Source organism: Cynocephalus volans, chromosome 7 (genome assembly GCF_027409185.1).
Source record: "Cynocephalus volans isolate mCynVol1 chromosome 7, mCynVol1.pri, whole genome shotgun sequence".
Classification (NCBI taxonomy): domain Eukaryota; kingdom Metazoa; phylum Chordata; class Mammalia; order Dermoptera; family Cynocephalidae; genus Cynocephalus; species Cynocephalus volans.
In genome coordinates this window covers 85207225-85229627 of record NC_084466.1, presented here as the reverse complement: position 1 = coordinate 85229627, position 22403 = coordinate 85207225, and the positions used below count along the sequence as shown (strand labels likewise).

At 38.1% G+C, this 22403-nt stretch overlaps 1 protein-coding gene across 2 annotated transcripts in view; it reads left to right on the top strand.

Moving 5' to 3' along the window:
- The window catches only part of TNFRSF19 (TNF receptor superfamily member 19), an 82100-nt gene that overhangs the window by 12399 nt on the left and 47298 nt on the right, over positions 1-22403 (top strand). For both annotated transcript variants that reach the window (XM_063102534.1, XM_063102535.1), the window contains exons 2-3: positions 4941-5013; positions 7308-7418. In XM_063102534.1, the coding sequence (XP_062958604.1) occupies positions 4942-5013; positions 7308-7418 (183 nt within the window). In that variant the 5' untranslated portion in view covers position 4941. The remainder of the gene's footprint in view (positions 1-4940; positions 5014-7307; positions 7419-22403) is intronic.

Below are 22403 nucleotides of genomic sequence, written 5' to 3'. Positions count from 1 at the left end.
AAATAGTAAATAGCTTTTGAGATGGAAAAATAAAGAAAATTAACGAACTTATTCTGAAAAAAATTATTCAGATTATTCAAATCATTCCAAGATTTATATGTTTTGGTCATTTACAAGATCAAAAATAAAGGTGATTCTCAGAAAGTTTGCTGATTGTTAAAATTAGAAAGACAAATACTAGATCTTTCTCCTTAGTGATCTTTGCTAATATTAAAGCACTACATTCAAGAAATGAGTCCTGATCTGGATTTTGTTCTACCACAGTAAAATATTTTAATCTCAAGTTATATTTGCATGTATTTTTCACCTATGTTGTTTCATCCCTCACAAGTCTAAGTGGTAAAATATTATTTCTAATTAATGAAATTTTTCACTTATTTAGATGTATTGGGCACATATTTTGAGTGAGTTGTAGTTCTAGTGGGAAATCACGGTTCTTGACATTAAGTCTTCAAACCTTATTGGTGGCAAAGTCAAATGTCTGGGTTGGTGATAAAATGAGGGAAGGGAACCCAGTGTGACAGTAGGGAGTGGTGGAGCCTGGAGCACTAGAAAGTATACAGTGTGTTCTTTTATGTAAGGGACAACCAGTGCTCAGTTCTAGCTCATGCTGCCGTGATGTAGGACTCATGGTTGCCAGATTGTCAAAATTTTCAAGAAAATTCTTCATTTTTAATATTAAAAACTAATTTAAAAAATTAAGTGCTGTAGTAGCCAAAGAAAATAATTGCTGACCAGGTGCATCACAAGGGCTAGAAAAGAGAGAAATAACCAGATAATTATGCTGTGACATAAAGTCTAGGGTGCTATGGAAGCACAAAGGAGAGGTGCCTGTGCCAGACTTAAGGAGATCCAAGAAGACATTTGAGAGGTTGAGGGGCAGCTGTTGCAGAGGAGGGCAGCAGCTGAGGGGACTGCGGGCAGAGACAGTCACTGTGGTTTGATACCCAGTGGTCTGCCCAGCCCGTGAGAGATAAGCCTGCTGTTAGCTGCTGCCTCTGAGACCTTCTCTGCCTGTGGATGCACCACTTTTCCTTGTTATGGACAAGGAACTACAAGGAGTGTGCCTTATAGCACCTGCTGGATTTGTCCCTTCTAGAGGGAGGCCAATTAGGACACATGCATATTAGTTACCATTCACTCAAATGAGCAGCTTGATTTGATAAGCCACCACTTTCTGTGCAGCTGAACACGATGTTTGCCAGCTCTGTGCTTTAGGTTCATGTCCCTTCTTTTTTGCTTGCCTAGTTCCCCTGATACTGCCAAGTTGCTTGTTATTGTTGGATAGCAGATGTTAGGCACAAATACCGTGCTTCTGGAATACAGTGAGCCGGGCATTATTAGTCTTCTCCTTAGTGCTTAGCTAGGGCCAGTTTCTGTGCACGTTCAGCAAGAAGTGGAGGCTAGACTGTTAGTAGTATTGTCCAGTCTGAATATTTTGGCAAACTATGAAAACTCCCAGTAGACAGACCCATTGTACATAATCACAATAATTTGTCTTAAGCTAGATAATGTATCTCAGAATAAATAGAACACTGAAGCATATAGAAACATTTTTCTATCTTTTGGCCAGACCCTGAATGCCCAGAATTTAAAAGCAATTTCAATAAATTACCTTTTTATTGCCTTATTTTTATTTTAAATATTATTACTTAAATGCTTAAGTTCATTAAATTTTCCTTCTTTTTATGAATGCCAAAGAATTTCATAAGAAATTTCATTTTATTCCGGGAAATTCAGGGTCACACTTATAACACTTCACCAGCTAAATTGTTTATTTCTAAAATACTCCTTGGCCAAAATATCTTACGAGGTGTTTGGGAGATCACCGCCCCTGCTAAGCTGTGAGTTCCCTCAAAGTGCACCTTTATAGTGTCTTCCAGGCTAATGCTGCCTCCTTTCAGGCACTTAGTAACCATTTAATCATAGTTTGTTGAATAAATGGGTAGGTTATTAAAAGTATTGTTTTGTTATATATCTGTCATCAGTTGTGTTGATGTAGTCCTGCTAACCCGCATGGCCGGAGTCACCCTCTGCTACAGTGTGGTAGGATACAGCCCCTAAACCTGGTAACTCCAGCACAGCCCTGTTTTGAAGTGACCAGGAGTGGATTTGATTTGGTTTTCACTGGTTCTAGTATTTGTGACGTTTGACCTTCAGTTTTCTCTCCTATCATATGGAGATATATCTACTTCAGAGTGTGGTAGTAAGGAAAGAAGTTATACTTTTTATATAACATTAATACAATAACAACGTTGTGAATGCTTGGTCCAAACTTTGAATCAATTCCTAGTCTTCAAGTGCTTCCTGCAGGCTCATAGGTCTAGGAGTCTAAAACATTGCCTGCCGCTGGATTGTGGCCATCTAAATGTCTCACACTTGTCTGACGAGTTACAGTCTTCAGTACTATCACACACACTGGATCATCTGATCCTCGATAATAATGCCATGACACGAAGGACAGCAATATTGCTAACGCTTATTGAGTACGTACGTACCAGAGCAGTTAGTGCTTTTACAGCTGTTAAACTCACTTGTTGCTCAGGGCAACCTCAAGAGATGGGTAATGTTATTCTGCCCAATTTAGAGATAAGGAAACTAAGACTCTGGGGTAAGTAACTTGTCCGGATTCACACATCTAACAGGTGGTGTCTCAGTAACAGCAAAACTAGCACCACCAGCAACTGCTCTAGGCATGAGGCTAAACACTTCGCATGTATTAGTCCCTTTAATCCTCACACACCCCTGTGAGACAGCTTCTGTTTTTATCTCCTTATAGATGTGTAGTCTCGAAGTGACATTGCTGAGAAATGCTTCACTATTGTCTGCCCTCTTCAGTAGTTAGTGTAGTATCCCAGTAGAGTATTCTGTCCATACTACAGATGCTTCTCGACTTATGATGGGGTTTTATCCCAATAAACCCATCATAAGTTGAAAAGAGCACAAGTCAAAAATGCATTTAACACCCCTAAACTACCCAGCATCACAGTTTAGCCCAGGCTGCTTAAGTGTACTCGGAACAGTTACATCAGCCTACAGCTGGGCAAAGTCATCTGACTCAGAGCCTATTTTGTAGTAAGTATTGACTATCTCGTGTAACTAATTGAGCACTGCAGTTACAGTGAATTACGGAATGGTTGTGTGGTACTCAAAGTTTGGTTTCTACTGTTGTACATCACTTTCACACCATCATACAGTGAAAAATCATTTAAGTTGAGCCATCGTAAGTCAGGGACTGTCTAGTTGCTCCATTATGGTATGCACTGACTGCCTCTGTCAATCTCTCTCTCATATTTTGCGTAAATGCTTTGGTGTTATACTCTTTCTTCCATATTAGTTTTAATTCCATGTAAATTATATATTTTTTTACTTGTAAAAACTAATACATAGTTTAAAATTTCAGACCATGTCAAGAAAGAGATAACCTGAAGCATGCATTTCAGACAATGTGATTTTATCTTCTGACTCTAACCCTGTGTCTACATAAGCAATGATTTGCATGGTTGGGTAATTGCTGGATGATTTTGAGATATGCCACAGGGAAAAAAAGCTATGACCAAGAAAGTGGAAAAACAAAAAAACCTGTTTGAATTCACTCAAAATAGGTCATTCATTCCACAAAGGTAAAAGAACTTTTTTCTGCACTGACAGTGTGACCTGCTGAGGCCACTGAGTTCAGGTGCTGCGGGGCTGTCTGTGGCTGCCTCGGCTGCACAGGCCGCCTGCTCTGCGTCCTCTGTTGTCATTTTTCTTGAGCTAAGTGGCTCACCGTTCTGGTTCTCGGCTCTGGTTTCTTTCTAAGTAGTCAGATGATGCTCTCGAGGTCTCTGTTAGTTTTGGAAGATTTGACTTTAAAGGAAACCAAACATGTGTTTCTCTACCTGATAGGTGGAGCCACCGGATGAGGCCTCACTTCATTTTTAAAAAATTTCCCCTCTTGACATTGTATGGACCTGTAAAAAACAAACAGATTTGTTTCTACATTTTAGATCATTTGTGATGAAAATAAAGAGGCTTGGTTTATCTTTTATTGAATCGTTGGGTCAGTGCCTCCAATTTCATCACTTGTAAATGACTTTTAGTTGTTCTAAAATGAATGCTTTTTTCTCTGCCAATACATACTTTGCACTGACCTGGTTAGGGGAAGAATTCACAAATGCCAAATGTTAGCTGTCTGCTTCTTAGTGGAGGTGAAGCTCCCAAGATCCAATTGTAGTGTTTTCGTTGAACAGAGCATGTTGTTTTGCAGGGTACATGTGACAAAGCAGCCTACAGTGAGAAGTAAGAGCAGGGACGCCGGAGCCACCCACCTGGGTTTGCCACTAGCTCTGCCTTGTATGAGCTGTGTGACCTGGGGCAGGTTATTCAGCCCTCTCTGAGCCTCAGTTTCCCCATCGTTAAAACAGAGATAACAATACAATTTACCTTCTAGAGTAGTTGTGAGGATTAAATGAGTTAGCATGCTAAAAATAGTACCTGGCACATAGTGCTTAGCAAGTGTTGGTATTTTATCACGATTATTATCCTGTTGGCACTGTCTAAACCAATATAAATGGAAGGTTTATACAGTCACTGTTTGACTGTAATTCTCTACTGAGTGAAGTAGATTGGACACTGTCAAGACTTGGGTAGAAAATAAAAGCAGGTATAGTCTGGAATTCAGAGCCAGCAGAGGTTTTACATGCAATATGTAGGTAGACAAAGCTTCAATTCTCACAACCCAAATTTTAAAAGAAGTATTATATTTGTCTAGTATATCTTTTAGTCAGTACCTTTAAAAATGTAAATAGTATTTATTATCTAGTATATATAGTAAGTGTTAAACATTATATAGTAAATACACAGCACAATTGCTAACGTTTTTAACACTAACTGTATCTTCCTTCTTTTCTTTGATTTTTTTTTCTTTTGATTCATCACCAATAAATAAATCTGACAAGAATGATGGCTTCAAAAATACAACTAGAACAAGAGAAAACATTTTTCACCATTATAATTTTACTAGGCTATTTGGTAAGTAAACTCATTTCTTCCATAAGAATGTGGTGAAGGAATTTATATAAGTAGTACCAAAACTGTTTTCTATTCCTGGACTCATGTTATTCTTGCAGTCTATCATTTTTGCATGTAATTAATAAGTGAAAGATTGCTGCTCAGTCATGATGTTTGTAACAATTGTAGAAACTACGTTATTTAGATGAAGTCATAAAATCGCAATGTTGCTTGTAGCACTATAATAATGATATTAGCTTGGATTTATAGACATATATGTCTCTCACAACACATTCTAGAACCTAACAAGAACATGAATTCTAATGTGCAGCCTGTGATTTACACAGTTTATGTAGATTTTTAAAAGAGCTGTTATTATTATATCCTTCTTGGTTCCAAAAAGTATTAAAGGCAGATGGAAAATTTTAGTGTTTGAAAGTTTGGCAAAAGATCTATGGAGGTGTTCAAAAGAATTGAAATTTATTTAATCTAGAGAATATAATAATGACATCCAAATATATAAAGAATTATCACTTTGAAGACAATACCTGAAGCCTTCTTAGAAAACAAAGTCAGAGGAAATGGGGTCAAATTGGAGTCTGGGGTCCAGAGAGATAGAAGGAAAACTTCCTTTCTACCAATTAAGGTTGTTAAACACTGAGTAAATGGTCCAGGGAGGGAGGCTGTAGAATTTGTCTTCCTCAAAGAGATCACAGTCTCTGCAGGGAAAGGGAGTCTCCTACTCCTTTTAAATAAAATCAAACTCCTCCAAGATTGGTAGTCAAGGCGTTGTTAAGAGAGGCGGGAGATTATTAGATCTTTAACCTCAAAGAATTTTCTAGTCCCAACCCCACCTTGAATTCTTCGTCCTGCTTGCCCTAGAGATTAAGACTTTGACTTTATTTAAGGAAGTTGGCAGGTATCTTTACAGATATTCCTGCTTCAAGGTGGACGTGGTTTGTACAAAATGATTGCTCATTGTAATAATCATGAAAAACAATTTCCTGTATACCTATGCGTGATAGACATGCTGTGACGTTCCCCCAGTACTTCCTAAGATTTTCAGCTTTCATTTAGGAAAACAAAATTATAGTCAGTAATGTTGTTCAGGGTATTCCTGCTCAAGAGATGAGGTTAGACTGAAGGTCTTCACCAATTCTAAGATTCTATCTATACCAACATTTTTTGTGAAATACTATCTGTTAATAAACAGGTAAACACACTTTTTGTAGGATGACAGTATATGAAGTGAACTTGCTTTTAGATAAAATAAGAGAAAAAGCTGTATTTTAGAAAATTACTTACAACCTTTGTTTGTGTCAAAGTATAATTTTTCCGATTAAATCCTATGTTATGAACCAAAGCATATTGTTAGGTTCCAGTAAATGGTTAAATGAATCAGTAAGAATGTGTGTTCCTATTTACATAATACTTTTCTTTGAAAAGTTCAGAGAATTTGGCCACTGTTGTCATCTTCATCACCATGATCAAGCATTTCACTGATCTCATGGTTGCCAGATAGTATATTTTGAAAGATCTCTAAGTAAATGTAGTTCAACTGAAAAAGGTTGAAATTTCTCCATCAAAACTATGTGGCAAATATGTCTACAGGATAATTGCAAAGTTCTTGTAGCTATACTGCTCTATTCCATTTATTTATTTATTCAATTTATTATGCTTGAGTATATTTATATTTCTTGAAGATCAAAAAAGTCTTTTTTTTAATTCAGAATTTTTCAGGTAGCAAAAGGACCTTGGGTCTCTGCATGGCTGTTCTGCTACGCATCCTCTTATTTGGAAAAGTGAGCAGCTCTTAAGTCATTTTTTACCTTGGGAACTCAGAAGAGTATCAGAGGAAGATAGCAATTAATTCCAAGAAAAGGGAGACTCCATTCAGGGAATGAATGAGTGTTCTCTGGAATACAGAGAAGAATTAGGTTTAGTGATTTATTTATTCCATTAGCTTATTCAGAAAGTGTTTTTTGGGGCCGGCCCCGTGGCGCACTCGGGAGAGTGCAGCACTTGGGGGCGCCGCGGCGCTCCCGCTGTGGGTTCGGATCCTATGTAGGAATGGCCGGTGCGCTCACTGGCTGAGCGCGGTGCGGGCAACACCAAGCCAAGGGTTGCGATCCCCTTACCGGTCACAAAAAAAAAAAAGAAAGTGTTTTTTCTTCCTAAAGAGAAAATTCAGTTTACTTCACTTTGCCGTGGTGTTTACATTTAGTGATTATGTGACTAATACTGAAGATATTTTTCCTTTCTTGCAAAAAATATAAATAACATACTTTAATATACTGTGAAATACTTTTTTCCAGTCATGCAAAGTGATTTGTGAAACAGGAGACTGTAGACAGCAAGAATTCAGAGATCGTTCTGGAAACTGTATTCTCTGCAACCAGTGTGGGCCAGGCATGGAGCTGTCTAAGGTACATGTTTGATACATGGGAAAGTTGAATATCTGTGTTTATAAAGTTCATTCTTCTTAACTGAATATTGCTAGTTAATTATTAGTGAAGCTTTGAATATCATGACAGAATGCTTGGATCATTATGTCACTTTAGCTAAATATTGTGTAGTTTCCTTTTCAGTACTTTGGATTCATGTGTCTTACTGAGATACACAGGTTCTAAAAGCCAGAATTCAACAAATGTCATTTGTTTTGTGTAATTTAGTACTTGTAGTATTTCACTGAAAGAAGTTTTAATGTTTATTTGAATTAATTAAAAGGAATCAATATTCTACTGAATATTTAAAAATGAAGCATTAAAGGGTTTGGATCCCTGTACCAGCAAGCCACAAAAAAAGAAGTATTAATAGCAGAACATAGTAATGCTACCATTTAGAGGCCTTCTTTTTCTTAAAATGAATGTCCCCATTGCTAATTAAGAAATAGAACCCACCAGTGTTTTAAGTAAAGATGCTCCAGGATAGCGGTTCTTTTCCAAACCAGGGTTTTGGACATCCTTAGACAACACAAGTATTATTATTAATCTCACTGCAGTGAGTATATGTTACCCCCAGGATCATTTTAAATATACTCGTTTTAACCACTGTTTGTTAAGAAATAGTGTTACAGCAAGGCATGTTTCACAGTCTGGGACATTCTTGGGGCTTCTCTTTTTAATGAGGTGTTCAGAGCTGTACGTTCATTTGCTTTACTTTCTGATCTTTTGAAGATGTTACTAGTTGTGGAGAATCAATGTATCGTTATGTTCTAAATAAAGCTTCAAAGCCTTCCTTTTAGAAAAGGAACAATAGATTTTTCTTTTTATTGAAAGTGACTCTTAAAAGAGAAGTCTTGTTTCCCTACAGACTGCCATTATTTAAAGTTGAGTCTTGTCATTCATAGATTTTTGATCAACGATCTACAAGCAGCAGGAAACAAAGAATTATGCATCCCACAAGCAGTTCCTGGTAGATGGCTTTTCTCTCTGGTTGTTGTGTTAAATAAGTGGTGCTTTCAGTGTCCTGGGCTTTACATTTGGATTGAAACTGACTCACCTCTGAACTCTGTGATAGTTAATTTATGGTAGCATTCAATAGATATTTTTCAGTCCCTGTTGAGTATAGTAGCATGTATTTTGAGACACAGGTTTTGCTATGTTGGGTGTAAAAAGATCCATGTATAGCCAATTGACATATCTAGGATCAGTGAACAAAGTAGTTAAAAATGTCATTATACCCAAGAGGAAAACAGATGATAAAGTTTCTAGTCCTCAGAAGTCCTTCTTTTCCCAAATCTCAGAAAATTTGAATGGAATTTCACAGATTCTAAGAGATGAGTAAATTATTTCTAAGAAATTTCTCTCTTACCTTCATCCTTTGAATCTGGAGAATATAACCTAAAAATCATTTCTGGAGAATCAGACCAGAAGAAGATAAAAGTCCTATAAACTCTAATATATTTTTTTCATTAAAAAAATTATTTTCTGGTCCCACATGTAAGAGCTTGGAAGTTGTCGCTCCATCCTAACAAGTAAAAAGCTGAACTGAAAAATCAGCAGCTCTTCTTAGATCTGTAAGAGAAATGAGGTCACAGGGAAAACTGCTGTCTCCAAAATGAGAGACAGGCAGTCAGATACAAAGGTTCGCAATAGACTGCAGCAGAGACCTCTCCAGGAACCAGTGCAGGGGTAGGAAAATCTGAACTGTAATTGACAAATTGCTGGGGCCTACATAGGAGAAGTCTAAGAGTTAAAAGTTCCAGGAGGACCCAGTCATGGAGTGGCCCCCACGCTTTTGTGAGTTTTACCTCCAGGAATTCAGCCAGATTCTCACAGTAAATATCAGAGAAAAATCCCCTCGTTTTTCTGATGGGAGAGGGCATTTGAAATATGCTGGGGCATTCTGTTTTTCTTAACAAGAACTGCTGTCAGGAGAAACTAGTAAACCAGAGCCTAACCCACTGGGGCTTTATCAGAGCCTAATTGACATGGGCAAATTAAATCCAAAGTAAGCAGAAGAAAAGAGACAATAAAAATTAGAGCAGAAATCAGTGAAATTGAAAACAGAAAATCAATAATGAGAATCAACAAAACCAAAAGCTGGTTCTTTTAATTGAGTAAAATTAATAATCCTCCAACCAGGCTAACTAAGAAAATAAGCAAGAAGACAGAAATGACTAATATCAGAAATGAAAGAGGGGACATCACTACAGATCCCATGGACATAAAAGGATAATAAAGGAATACTATGAACAACTTCATGCCCACAAATTTGATACCCTGGATAAAAGGGACCAATTCCTTGAAAGGCACAATCTGCCAAAACTCACACAAGAAGAAATGTATAATCTGCATAGGCCTATAACTTTTGAAGAAACTGAGTCAGTAATTAATAACATTCCAAAACAGGGAGCAACAAGCCAAGACGAGGTCACTGGTGAATTGTACCAAATAGTTAAGAAGATATTATACCAATTCTCCATAATCTCTTCCAGAATATAGCAGACTTCCTAACTCATTGTATGAGGCCAGCATTACCCTAATACTAAAATCAGACAAAGACATTAGAAGAAAAGAAAACCACAGATAATGTCTCTCATGAATGTAAATGCAAAAATTCTCAACAAAATATTAGCAAATTGAATCCAACAATGTATAAAAAAATTATATACCATGACCAAGTAGGATTTATCCCAGATATGCAAGGCTGGTTCAACATTTGAAGCTCGATTAATGTAACTCATCACATCAACAGGCTAAAGAAAAAAATATCATATATCATATCAATAGATGCAGAAAAAGCATTTGGAAAAATTCGATAATGATTCATGCTAAAAACTCTCAGTAAACTAGGAACAGAGGAAACTTTCTCAACTTGATAAAGAATATCTACAAAAAAACCCCTAGAGTTAACATCATACTTAATGGTGAGAAACTAGAAGCTTCCCCACTAAGATCAGGAACAAGGCAAGGATGTCTTCTCTCGCTACTCCTTTTCAACGTCATACTAGAAGTCCTAACTATTGCAGCAAGACAGGAAAAGGAAATAAAAAGTACATTGAGAAGGAAGAAATAAAGCTCTCTCTGTTCTCAGATGACATGATCATTTACATAGAAAATCTGAAAGAACCAACAGAAATACCTGAAACTAATAAGCAATTAGAGTAACGTTGTAGGATACCAGGTTAATATACAAAAGTTGATCACTTTCCTATATACCAGCAATGAACAAATGGAATTTGAAATTAAAACACAACACCATTTACATTAGCTCCCTCCAAAATGACATACTTAGTTATAAATATTTTAAAAAGTACAAGACTGATAAGAGGAAAACTGCAAAATTCTGATGAAAGAAATCAAAGAACTAAATAAATGGAGATTCCATGTTTATGGACAGGAAGATGTAATATTGTTAAGATGTCAGTTCTTCTAAACTTGAGCTATCAATTCAATGCAATCCAAATCAAAATCCCAGCAAGTTATTTTGTAGATATTGACAAACTGATTCTAAAGTTTATATGGAGAGGCAAAAGACCCTGAATAGCTAACATAATATTGAGCAAGAAGAAAAAACTGGAGGACTAACACTACCTGATATCAAGACTTACTATAAAGCTATAGTAATCAAGACAGTGTGGTGCTGGCAAAGAATAGACAAATAAATTGATGGAAAAGAATAGAGAGCCCAGAAATAGAGCCAAGTAAATATAGTCAACTGATCGTTGACAAAGGAGCAAACATAATACAATGTAGAAAAGAGAATCTTTTCGACAAATAGTGCTGAAACAACTGGACATCCATGTGCAAAAAAATGAATCTAGACACAGATCTTACAGCACCTTATACAAAAATTAACTCAAATGGATCACAGACCTAAGTGTAAAATGCAAAACCATAAAACTCCTAGAAGATAACATTGAAAATCTAGATTACCTTGGGTTTGGAGATGACTATTTAGATATGACACCAAAGGCCCAATTTATGAAAGAAAAGAACTTCATTAAAATTAAAAATTTCGGGCCGAGCCCGTGGCGCACTCGGTAGCGTGCTGCGCTAGCAGCGCGGCGACGCTCCCGCCGCGGGTTCGGATCCTATATAGGAATGGCCGGTGCACTCACTGGCTGAGTGCCGGTCACGAAAAAGACCAAAAAAAAAAAAAAAAAAAAAAAAAAAAAAAAAAAAAAATTAAAAATTTCAGCTCTGCCAAAGACACTGTAAGGAGAATGAAAAGATAAGCCACGGACTGGGGAAAAATATTTGCAAAAGATATCTGACAATGGATTTTCAAAATATACATGATGATGGATTATGCAAAATATATAAAGAACTTTTGAAATTCAACAATAAGAAGACAAGCAACTCGATTAAAAAATGAGTCAGAGACCTTAAAAGGCACCCCACCAAAGTAGATACACAAATGGCAAATAAGCATGTGAAAAAATGCTCCACTCTATATGTCACTAGGGAAATGCAAATTTAAACAACAGTGAGATACCACTGCGCACCTATGAGAATGTCCAAAATTCAGAACACAGAGAGCACCAAGTGCTGTCCAGGATGTGGAGTAACAGGATCTCTCATTCATGGCTGGTGGGAATGAACATGGTACAGTCATTTTGGAAGACAGTTTGGTAACTTTTTACAAAAGTAAACAAACTCTTAGCATTCGTTCCAGCAATCATGCTCCTTAGTATTTACTAAAAGGAACCAAACATTTATGCCCACACAAAAACCTGCACATAGATGTTTATAGCAAATTTATTCATATTTACCAAGTCTTGGAATCAACCAGTATGTCCTTCAGTAGGTGAGTGGATAAATAAGCTGTGGCACCTCTAGGCAATGGAATATTATTCACCACTAGAATGAAATGAACTGTCAAGCCATGAAAAGACATGGAGTAACCTTAAATACATATTACTCAGTGAAACAAGCCAATCTGTAAAGGCTACCTACTCATACTGTATGATTCCAACTATGTGATAGTCCGGAAAAGGCAAAACTGTGGACACACTAAAAAGATTAATGGTTGCCAGGAGTAAGAGAGGAGGAAGGGATGACTAGGCAGAGCATGGAGGATTTTTAGGGCAGTGAAACTATTCTGGATGATACTGTAACTGTGGATACTTGTCATTATACATTCATCAAACCCATAAAAAGTACAGCTCCAAGAATGAACCCTAATGTCAACTGTGAACTTCAGGTGATCGTGATGCATTCATGGATTGTAACAAACGTACTATTCTGGTGCAGGATGTTGATAATGGATGAGACTATGTATGAGGTGGTGGGGGAGGAGTGTAGGAGATGTCTCTGTACCTTTCTCTCAATTGTGCTGTGCACCTAAAACTGCTGTAAAAAAAAAAAAAAAGTCTTTGTAAAAGGAAAAGAAAAAAAAACTCGTCTTCAGAGAACATTGTCTGATAACAGTTTCTGTATTTTATATTCCTATGGATATCCGGAAGAAATATTTTTTTCCAGGCAGCAGTTTTCCCTGTGTATTGGAACAGCTGTACAACACTGTTACATTGGGAACAACCAAAAGGAGGCAACCCTAATAACTCTACCTTTCTGTACTTATTTTATTAATATTTCTGTTTCAATATTTATTATAATTTTCTTCATTAAAAAAAGACCAGGACAAGTTAAATAAGAAGGAATAAAAGTAAAGGTAATAATGTCACTGAAAAATTAGAATCTTAAGACCCACTCAGGTGCACAAAGGCGTACCAGGTGGCTGCAGGCCCTGAGGCGTCCACCTCAAGGCAGGCAATGTTAGCTTTCCACGCCTGCTATCTATCTGCAGCTTACCTAGCTCCTAATAGACACGCAGTACACATTGGTCCAAGGAGTGAACAAATCAGTCAACCTCAAATATATTTTTGAAAAATAAGGGACGCTTAAATCTAGTAATATAAAAGTTAATGAAATGTATGTGTATTATAAATATTTTGCCACATCTTTTATCTTAGTCGTAGCTCATAGTAAATAAAATCAGCAACTGAGCCTTGCTCATGCTCTAAGATGCAAAACATCAGAGAGGCAAAGGATTCAAACATACAATGAATATATAAATAAATTTTATTTCCCAGTTAACTAATCAAGACAAAGAGCTTGAGCTGTTTACTTGTAATTACTTTGGGGTTAGAAATTTCTAAACCGTCCATTCATAAATTTGCAGTTTCTTTCTATTGTGCCATTAATTCTTTAGCAATAGCATATATCTTTCAGAGGAAAGAAAACTAAATTATAAGTATATTAAAATAAGGTAAATCACTTAAATTAATAAGAATGTTCAGGTGGCTAATTATCATTTCCAGTCTTTACAAATCAAGGGAAAATTTATTCTTTTGACTAATACTAAGCTTTTTAAATTGTCAGACAACTACATTTATGAATAATCTTTATTTTTAAACTTGGGATATTAAATATATAGTTTGCAGGGATACCTTTTAATTTGAAATGAAACAAGTGAGTCTGAGAGCCCTTACCTTTTTAACAGAGGCCTACAATTTTGGTTACGTATAGTGTCAAATTTTAAAAGCACAGTAAACAGAAAGCATTTTAAAGTTAGCTATGAAATAGAAGAAAAGCTGGGTCAGATTTTTGCTATCCACAATTAAAGTTTTCTTAATATTAAGGGTTTAAAAAGTGCATTTTCACCAGGTGTTAGAGCTTTCAAATAACTTTATTCTAACATTGTGTTACTTGGTTTGCTGTATTAAACGTAACTTAAAGCTTCTGTCCATTTTCTGGTATCAGGTCTCTGTAAGTAGCACACTCTGGGTCATGAGGTTGTTTCAATTACAAACTTGTATCTCTGTTGTAAAACTAAAGCTTGGAAATGCTTTGGGTGAGCAGGTTAGTTACACTTTCCATCTGTGATTTTATTACTACTAATTATTATTTTCTTTGGAAGGCATTCAATTCTATTTTTTCTCAAGCTGTCTGGACTTACTTTCTCATTGTTGTTTAGGTTTCTACTATTTAAAACAGGTAGTTGGAGCTTGCAGGAAGCTGCTGGAACAGCATTCCTGGAGACAGTGTGCACCTGGGCACACCTGTACTGTGTGGTCAGTGAGTCCCCAGCCTCTTTTCATTTCCTTTCAATTATTAGATAGTAGGAAGTCTGTGTAGCATCTCCAACTCTGGTGGTAACATTGTTTATTTACATTGATACCCTTCCCTTCTCTGGCCACTTTTTAAAGTTTGCTTATTTTAACCTTTCACTTGGCGTATTTTGGGTTCATGTAAAGGACATGTCATAACAAATATGGAGTATTTCTCCATAATACATATCATGCAGCTAAAGTAGATAATATTGGCTAACTTTTATTATAATGAGCCAGGTATTATCTATGTGAACATCATAGATTAAATAAGGGAATGCTTACAACGTGTCTTAAGTAGGCAGTATAATTACTCCCATTTTATAGACAGGGAAACTGAGACACAGAGGTTAATTGATCTGTCTGTCCATTGTCACTGCTAATAAGTAACAGAGGAGGGGAGTGGGGAGACACGAGGAGGTGATGACCTCCGTCTCATTGGAATGATGCTCTAGTGCACCATCTGTGGTGATAGAAGTTGTCTATATTTGCACTGTCCAATGTGGAAGCTACTTGAAATGTGGACAGCCAGTGTCACCAAGGAGCTGCATTTTACTTCTATTTCACTTTAAGTGATTAAATTTAAATTAAGCCATATGAGGTTATGGTTGTTGTATTAGACAGTGTAGCCCTAGAAAGATGAACCTTCCTCCAGAAATTCTAGCTTAGGACCAACTTCTAATACCAAGGGATATCCGGATCGTTTTGACCTAATGCACGTGCCCCAGTGTGTCTGTTCCCGTTCCCCCACCTCCTCACACTGGACGGGGTCCCCCGTGGTGTTCTGAGCAGACTCATCTCATGAGCTCCTTTGGTTCCTAGTCTCCCTCCCTGAAAGCCCCAAGCAGCATCTCTTCTCATTTAGGTTCTTTTTAGTAACTCAGCTTAACAAATAGTTAGCTTCCCTGTATTTTTGGAAAAATTTAAGACAGGTCACTGAGCCATTTGGAGTCTGTTTTGAGGATTTTATCCCACTGAGCCACATTTATGCTGTCTCTATCCCACCGCAGGATTTGGTTTTTGAAAGTTCATGAGAAAGATAATTGAGCATGTTTTTCCTATTTCAGAGTCAACAAATACACAAGCCTGTTCACATTATTCCATAAGTGGTACCTCCTGGGCATTTTGAGCCATGGCCGTCCTCTCAGCTCGTGAAAATAGACCTAGCTCTGGGGTACGTGGGAGAGGATGATTTTTGTTTTCCTGAAGTAACCACATGAGACTTTTAATTCTTACTGCCTCGAATTCACCCAGCCCCGGCCCCTGCCCGCACCGAGGGCTGGTGCCAACAGTGTGCTCTTAACATGATCTCCTCACAGCAGTAAATCAGGAAACTAGTTTTTGCATGAACCACTTGAAACAGGCTTCAAGCCTCTGGCACAGTTTTCAAAGTAAGCTTTTCTAACCAATTATTGGGATGACTTTAGTTAATGTGAAAAAATTAACTCTTGTAAACAACAACATGCTTTCCTCCACAGGGTGCATGTCCAAGTTCATATCCTGAAAGGCATCTACTTTTTCGAAAACTGTTTTGTCCCTAAGAAGAAAGTCACCAGAAAAGAAATTAATATAATTTGCAAGCATTAAAAAAAAAAGATTCATTTCTGCCATTTAATTACAGCGTTGCTCATTTTATTTATGTTTAATTATACCTGATCGGGCCCAGTGATGTTTGGCAGATATTAACAAGCTCTCTCTTGTCATTTTTCTCTAAAAAATTCAAGTACAGATTTTCAAAAACTGAAAGTTGTGGGGAAATGACTCTTCAGGGTTGTTTTCTTAAAGGAAATTAAGAAGCTGATTACTAAGCACCAGTGACATAAATCTAATTTGTCATTTCCATTTTTGAGCCCTAGATTTTCTCCACAAATAACTTCTCCATCCAAATTTGAAATTTAACTTTTAACTTTTCAAGTTCAAAGAACCAAAGCTAATAACTTATTGGCTGTACAAATAAATAGTGCTTTAGACCCAAGGCCCTAGAATGTGTTTTCTGGACCATGAAGGTCTGTGAGTTTCTCCCCTGTGGTCTGGGAAACCACTTCTCCAACATGTAGGTAGGACCAGCTTGGATTTTTGTTAAATGCTGGATTTACACAGGGAGAAAAGAGAGAAGGGGATTTGGGGACTGTTTACTTTGAGTCATTTTACTACTGGAAAGCCAGCCAATGTGGCTTAAAAATATTGGGCAGAGTGACAGAGCTACTACTGCCGCCAGCCTGGGTGGAAGCAGCCCAGCTGGATCCCGCCCTCCTGCTGCCTCGGAAGCAAGATAAGGACGACTGTGTGCGCCCACTCCACCCTACCCTACGGCGCCTGGGGGTCCTATGGCTTTACCAAGTGGGAGCCGTTGCTATGGCCTTTACAGGCTTTTGTTCCCTAGAATTAAAAAAAAAAAAAAAAAAGTCTTTAGGAAATACTACCTTAAACAATATTTGTTCATCCCTTTGTTTATTCAGCAATAATTTATTTCTTACTCACTGGCCTGTTATGTACCAGGCACAGTAATAGGCTTCTGAGAAGTAGATGTGGAGAAGGGAGGCGTCAGATACCGACGACTGCTCACCTCCTGCATGATTTTAGAAGGAAGTGGGAAACCTTAGCAATACTTTCTTATTGCATGATTTTATTCATGTATATATTTTCCCACCTTAAAGTTTATTAATTAAAAAGGTCTTCTCAGCGATTCAAGGAAGTGCTAGGTATCTCATTCAAGCTTTTAAGGTAATAATAATTTCAAAATAAAGACTATACGAGGGTATTTTTAAAACCAAAATGTATTTCCACCATTGATATTAATGGTAGACCGTGCTCCATACAGATGAAACACATATTTCTAAATCTGAAGCCCAGGCCAGTGACGGACTCACCCTTCCCCCACCCTCTGTCCCCTCCCAATTATCCTCCCCTCCCCGGACACACAGTTCTTGTTGTGAAATGATAGTGGGGGGGGCAGGGGGGAACGCCAGTGCAACCTGGAAAGTTTTCCTCCGGGGCTGGGCAGTAGTTAACAGGTAGAAAGAGATTTTGTGCATGACTGTTGTAATAGAGGAAATGAGACCTCAGTATAGAACTGGGGTCAACTCTGAATACAGCATGGGCAAGTGGGGATTTATAGCCAAGGAGCAGGTGGGGTCAGTGGGTAGAAAATTACTAAGAGGAAACATCAGCGGTCGGGGGATTCCAGCTAAACCAACCTAACAGGATTCTTGCTGAAGACAGGCCAGTGTGATCAGACATCACCTGGGGGATGGCGGGGACCAGGAACCTGATCAGGTATCGAGAGTGACCAGATATGGAGGATGGGAAGGGTTAGCAGGGTCCTTGGGCAGCTGGGCTCTTGAGGACAGGGCTCAATGAGAAAGTGGCTCAGAGGAATCTGTCTAGAGTACGGTCAAGGAGAGAATCTTTGTCAAAAGGCTAAACCCAACATAGCTCATTTTCTTACTTATTTACTTACTTGTCCAGGTGCTGCAAAAAATAATATACCTAGGGAAATTACCCCTTTCTGTCTACAAGTCATAAGGGAAAAAACAAGATTTGATACTGTTTTCATTAGGTGTGCGATTAGGTCGTCTTAGCAATGCAAATGCAATTAGCTAAACATACATGGATACCTTCTCTGCCCCAGCACTGGGGTGCAGTGATGAGCAGGAGCAGCTCCAGAAGAGCCAGCTGTGTCCATGCACCAGATACTCACGTGTTGAAATGGAGCACTTGCCAGATGCATGCAAAAACTAGTTGCAGAACAGTGCATTAAACACACACACACACACACACACACACACACACACACACACACACACACACACACACACACGATATTTCTGGCAGGTTATGCCCAAACCTGATAACCAGCGTTTGCCTATGCAGAGGGAGCAGGAGTTAGGGACTAGGGACAGGAAGAAAGGTGTATTGCTTGATTTAAAAAAAAAGAAAAATCCTATGTGTGCAGTTTTTCAACATATAAAGGATAAAAAGGAAAAGGGAAGTAAATGGTCTCTAGCCAGGGTGGTGACACAGGTTGTAAAGGCACAGTCTGAGTCTGTGTTGACCGGTGTTTTGGTGGCTCAAAGGCTGTGGGGCTCCTGTTTCAGCTATGTTGCCTCCTTCTTTTCCTCTGTGTAGTTATTTATTGAACTTCATGGGGAAGATTTTAAGGCATTTTAACCACCTGGTTTTACTGAGTGAAATAAAAACATCAAAGCAGATATTTATATTGGGGGTAATTAATATTTATATGCTGTTTACTTTATAGCCTGGATTACAAATAATTACAGAGTCTTTGTGTTTATAGTGCTTTGGAAATATGACAATCAACTCAAATAGTGGTTGCTGCCATGGACACCGTACCATAATTTTATTCCTTGGAAACAACTTCTCTGAATTTCTAGTTAATTCAAGGTTTCTAGTTAATTCAGTATGTAGAATGGCCACTTTATTAGTTTGTTAGACTGTCATGAACTGCAAGCTATTTTTAAAAGCTTAAAAGTAGTATTAGGCTGGTTTTCTAGTATTATCTTTTCGAAACAGGCAAATACGTTAGAAAAAGTGTAGTTTAAATAAAATTTCCCCACATACGCAATCTCTATAAAAGTTCCCAGGAGAGTGTATGGTATGTGCTCAATAGATTTTATTATTTTGTCAGTAGTGCTGGATGGAAAGCTTTATCTCAGCCCCTCGCTTAAACCCACCCCAATGAAAAGTACTGTTGCTGCCACCAAAACATATAAACTCTAAACAGAAATAGTAAGTAGATATCCAGTTAATGAAGGCGAAATATGAGGCATTTGGAGCCTGACTTTGTTTTCTTTCTCTATGTGATTTGGTCCAATATGGAATGAACAAAAAAAATATGAAATGCTCGTTCTGCAAAGTGTAATGACAAGTAACACAGAATGATATATGGCAAAAACACATTGGTCAACGTGTCGTTATGTATGTTACAAACTCTGAAATACAGTCAGGAATCAAAAATAAGCACCAAGAACCTTTACAAATTATATGTTCTTTTTCAAAAAGAGATGAGACCACGAAAATGCCTATTTATACTTAAGTTAATTTCCAGTTGGATCATTTATCTAGCTTCCCAATGGTGGGAAGTGAATTGCTGGAGACAGTGTGACTCAGTGGGAGCACGGAGAGATAGCGGACTGCCTGGCAGGGATATTAAAACAGCACAGCTGCCTGCACAGACACTGGGCGCCCCCGTCCTTTGTATTACAACACAATGCAGCAGTTGACTCAAGAGGGGGAGTTAAATCATACTTTGTATACCGTTAAAAGTGTTTTTAATGGAAAAAATTTGCAATTCATTTTAGGAAGATTTTATTCAATAAAAATGTTTCTGATGGAAAGTAGTGTGTTTCAAGTAACCTAGGAAAAAATTGGGGTCTGAATATTTTCTTGTTCCCCAATGAAGCTTTATTATACTCGAATCAGGAAAGTTGATTTATCAAGTTGTAGAAAATCCAGAATAATAATAGCTATAGGTGCAATTTATTTAATGAATTCCCACTCTGTGCTTGATTTAGAGTTTAGAGGCATTATGTGTTTTCCCATACATTCCTCAAAACAGCCTGGTAGGGCAGGCATTATTATCCTCACCTCACAGATGGAAAGACTGCCGATCAGAGAGCTCCCAAAATAACTTAGCTCACAAGTGGCAGAGTTGCCGTGCAAACTTGTGTCTTTGGATCCGGTGCAGGAAAGTACATACTTTTCTCCTATATCAGCCTGGCTTGAAAAAAAATCCAGACATTTGCTCCTGGTTAATGCACCTCTTTCTCTGTGTTTTCCTTCTCTTTCCCTTTGTCTTCCCTTCCTTCACGTCTCTTCCTCTTTCCCTTCCTTCTTTGTTGTGTTTTAACTTGTACATGAGACTCTTACAATCTGAGCTGCCTGGATCAAAGCGTGATCTCAAAACACTCTGCTCTTGCGTGAGCCTTTGACATGGAGATGCTGAGCATGTGAACAATGCAGTGCCCACCCCCAGAATGTCACGTGCACCGTGCTTTGATCCTGGGAGACCGAGTGGGAGGCTCTCTTCTGTACTTACAGAAAGCCTTTGCATGCACACAGCTCTCTCAGCAACTAAAGTGCTCAGCAAAAACGCACGTCTGTCCCAGCACAGAGCCACAGTGCCCATGAACAAAGCACCAGAGCAGTAACAATGACCTCCTCGCAAAGACCTAGCACATGTCCAGAGAAATTCTTTTTGAATATGTATCCTTATTGTTTTCCTGATTACACGAGTCATGGATGCTTTTTCCAAGAATTAATTCATTACAGACTTATCTGAAAACACCTCATAATTCTACTAACTACCCCCCACCTCCAAAAAAAGAGATAATCCCTGTTAACAATTTTAAAGAAACTCTAATTTGTGAATTAGTTCTTCAAACAGAATGCTTTTTTCTCTCTCCTGTCTGTGCCTCTGGGTTAGAACATTGTGTAGCTGGGGCACTCAGGATTAAGGAGGGGCTGACCTTCCACTTTTTTCTCCCCTATTCTTTGTTTTGCATGTCCAAGATGTACGTTTGAAAGACAGGCAGAGTAACTGCAAGCAGGAAAGGAGGTATCACTTATCCAAAATGCGAATGAGTTAATTAGTAAAACATCTAGATTGAAGTGATTACTCAGCTATACTATGCTTTCTGTTGGCTTTGATTTAATTTTTGGCCAATAAGTGTTCCTTAGTTGACTTTGCATACAAGTATGGTTGCAGAAATTAAAATATATAAATTTTATAGAAAAATGGGAGTTTTGGACTAGCCGGGCCTTGCATTCTAGCATCCACTGTTTACCAGGAAGGAAACTGAGGATCTGAGAGGCTCCGTTGGAGCCCCCGGTCCCCGTGTCTCATCGTGGCTGCGGGCGTGCTCAGCTCCCCTCTGCACAGGGGCCCTGCTTGCTGCTCGCAACCTACTGTCTGTCTGTTTTCAGTGACCGGTGTTCTATAGAAACCACCACAAAGTACAGATAACCAGGGTTAACATTTGAGTATGTAATCTTTCCGACGTCTTTCTATGTACATGTGATGTGTGCACACAGTCACATGTCACTTAATGGTGGGGACACGTTCTGAGAAACACGTTGTTAGGTGATTTTGTGTGTGTGAACATCACAGAGTGCACTTACCCAGGCCTAGATGGTAGAGCTGCTTCACACCTAGGCTAATGGTATAGCCCGTGGCTCTGACCACCATAGTCTATGGTGTAGATACTATGCCTATATACATGGTATGTAGTGTGTGTTTTTGAGCAAAACGTCATTATGCAGCATGCGGCCTGCAGTGTAGTGCTTGTGAAGTCTGGCTCTGGGATTAAGCTGTGTAGGTTCCAGTGCTGGTTCTAACACTATCTCTGTCACCTTGCTTAAGGTACTTAACTTCTCTGAAGCTCCATCCCGCACTTGGATGTGAGAACAGTGACAGTGCCTTGCTTGTTGGGAAGGGGTATAGATTATTCAGAATGTATATAAAGTTCTTGGCGTAGAGTAAGCACCCAGTAAATGTTAGCACTCGTTAATGTTTTTGTGAGAAATGGGATTCTCCTGCTAATTCTGTATTATAACATATTTTTTAAACTATCATGAACACATTCTCCAACATTCTTTTTATGGTTGCATCGTAGTTATATGATGTGCTATCATTTATTTAGTTCTTGAATTTGTGGAAAGGATTGTATGTGGTTCAAGGAGCCATTTATTTTGCCCATCCTTGGAAAACAGTACTGTGTTCTGATGTCTCAATACAGAGAAGCATAGGGTATTCTCTAAACAAGAATTTAGCATTCTTTTAACAAATATGTGAGTCTTTCTACTTTTGGAAAATATTAAATTTCTAAACATTTCA